Consider the following 2,469-nt stretch of genomic DNA (forward strand, 5'->3'; position numbering starts at 1 on the left):
CCCCACCACTATAGGCAGAACTATGTACTGTATATCAATTCATACACTGTACATGTACTCACTCAGGAGATGTCAGTATATCGTCAGTAATAAGAGCTACTATATCATGTTCTTCTCCGTGTGATAGTCCGCCATGTTTCTTTAGTCTCTCATCGATCAGTGGATCAACGACTGACTCAATCTGACCATGAACATACTTTACTAGATCATAGCTGCACAAACAGGAAAAATGATTAAATTCATTAAAAATCCAATTTTGATTGGAATCAGCTCAAAATTGCTACATATACACAACACAAGCACATGTATCCATATCAAAAAATGTAATACAAATGGCTAATTTTTTTCCTAGTCATTTTTGATAAAATTTGGCCCATGACCCTGTGCTATAGTACAGGGACTTTGGCCTGATTTTTGAGTAACTTTAAAAATTCAAAAAAATCCATCTTTTATCTGAATCAGTTCAAACTTGCTACACAACATAAAACAAACCACTATACTGAGCTTCAGTGGCAAAAATTCCCTAAGTTAAAATATACTCACACCACAAAAAAATTTGCAAGTAGCCCTAGGCTTTTTAAAAACTACCTGTGGAAATTTTCATCAGTGGTTTCAAGGTTAGCCACAGCATCCTCGAGTGAGAGGACTTTGCTCTGAGAGCCGCTGGGAGGAGAAGTGACTGAAGAAATAAGCTGACGGACTGCTTTCTGCAGATCAACACCAGTCGCCATGTTTGTTTTCGTCCCGCCTTTAGCATACATTCCTGGGAAAATCTAATGCGCATGCGCAATGTAAAAATTAACCTTTTTAGTGTTTGTAATTTTTGCTATTATGAATGACAAAAACAATGTATTTATTTATTATAATTACAGTAATAATAATAATGATAATAATAAAGAAGAGAATAGTTTGATTAGTCCATTACAGCCTGCTGTATGCAACTATAAAATATGACAACAATGATAACAGCAACAATAATAATAATAATAACAATAATAATAATAATAACAGTATTATGATTAAAATTACAAGTAAAAGAGTAATAAAACTGTTTAAAATATTTGTCATAAATAAATATAGTAACAATGTATTAATATTATAATAAATCACACATTCTACTTTACAATTACAAATAATAATTAATTACTTTAACTAATAATATAAATGATACAACTACAGTAACTAAATGTAAAACTACAAATTAAGAGAGATTAAATAACTAATTAATGATTATTATTATTATTATGAATAAGGCTTTAATTAATAAAAAAGTAATTATTATTATTTATTTATTATAATAATTATTCATTATCTCTCTCTCTCCTTTTATCATGTGCTTTGGTGCAGTCTGTTAGTGAGGGTCAGGATTTCTTGTTTCAGCTGTCTCTTTTCAAACTGCTGTCTCTTCTTAGCTCTCTCAAAAGCCTCTACCAAAGCTCTGTTGGCGCTGAGAAGTTCCTTAACAAACTCAACTAACTGATCGCTGATCTCCTGCAACAGAAATAAGAACAACAATATTAATACAGTAATCTCACTTAAAATAGCAATAATAAAAATAGAAAATTTCATACAATTTATAAACTTGAGGATATGCTTCCACAAAATGTGAGACATTCATGTACAAGCAATACAATGTTATATGTGGAGTGACCAGTGTGTGTGTGTGTGTGTGTCTGGAGGTGAGTATCAGTAATGTAATACCTGAGTCCCTTGATATCTGCCCTCAGCTTCACCTCAAGCAGATATCTCAGTCCTCAGGTATTACATTACTTATACACACATTGGCCTATTGTGTATACATTGTACATGTATAATTACTAACTTGTGATTCTTGTATGTGTTTCTGTAAGAAGTGATAGAGTTCCTCCGAGTGTAGCAAGGCTCTCTCTAGGGCTTGCTGTGCTTCACTTGTATTATCAGGAATATTGGAAATATCAGCTTGAGACTGAAGAGAGAGGGAGGGAGAGAGGAAAAGAGAGAGGGAAAGAGAGAGAAAAAGAGAGAGAGAAAAGGAAAGAAGAGGATAGCAAAGAGAAAAGAGAGAGGAGAGAAGGAGGGAGAGTGTGAAATGAATGACATTAAAAATCAATAAAAATCACTCAAAGCAATAAAGAGAGAGACAGGATTCTGGCATTGGATCCCCACCTACAGACTGGACTACATGCGCATTTACTGCTACACATACTAGAGCCAATCAAACCATAATATACTTCCCTTGTTATGTCTGTCTGTAACAATGTCTCTTTGGGAAACCAATCATGTGAAAAAGCATAATATGCCAGCAGTAGCTAACAACATCACACAAGATTACAACCTCAAGACCATTCAACCTCTCATTCCAATTACATACTCACCAAACCACTAGTCATGCAATACTTGTAGTAAAGCCCTCAGACAAGAGAGAGCCTCAGGCTAAAATGTGCCTTTATACATGTACATGTACTGAAAATGTATCTACATGTACATGTA

General features: G+C 33.9%; 1 protein-coding gene and 1 long non-coding RNA gene across 2 annotated transcripts in view; both read right to left on the minus strand.

Moving 5' to 3' along the window:
• Positions 1 to 751, minus strand: part of LOC109589928 (protein broad-minded-like) — a 5,662-nt gene extending 4,911 nt beyond the window's left edge. Inside the window, exons 1-2 of the mRNA XM_020005905.1 lie at positions 589 to 751; positions 63 to 212 (exon numbers count right to left, since the gene is read on the minus strand). Coding sequence (XP_019861464.1) covers positions 63 to 212; positions 589 to 731 — 293 coding nt within the window. The 5' untranslated portion in view covers positions 732 to 751. The remainder of the gene's footprint in view (positions 1 to 62; positions 213 to 588) is intronic.
• Positions 752 to 944: 193 nt separating this feature from the next.
• Positions 945 to 1,972, minus strand: LOC109589929 (uncharacterized). The gene is made up of 2 exons (XR_002189017.1): positions 1,823 to 1,972; positions 945 to 1,491 (listed from the first exon to the last, which is right to left on the minus strand). It is a non-coding gene; the product is annotated as an uncharacterized LOC109589929 (long non-coding RNA).
• Between the last annotated feature and the right edge of the window lie 497 nt (positions 1,973 to 2,469).

The sequence above is a fragment of the Amphimedon queenslandica genome, unplaced genomic scaffold, assembly GCF_000090795.2.
Source record: "Amphimedon queenslandica unplaced genomic scaffold, v1.1 AMPQUscaffold_10704, whole genome shotgun sequence".
Classification (NCBI taxonomy): Eukaryota; Metazoa; Porifera; class Demospongiae; order Haplosclerida; family Niphatidae; genus Amphimedon; species Amphimedon queenslandica.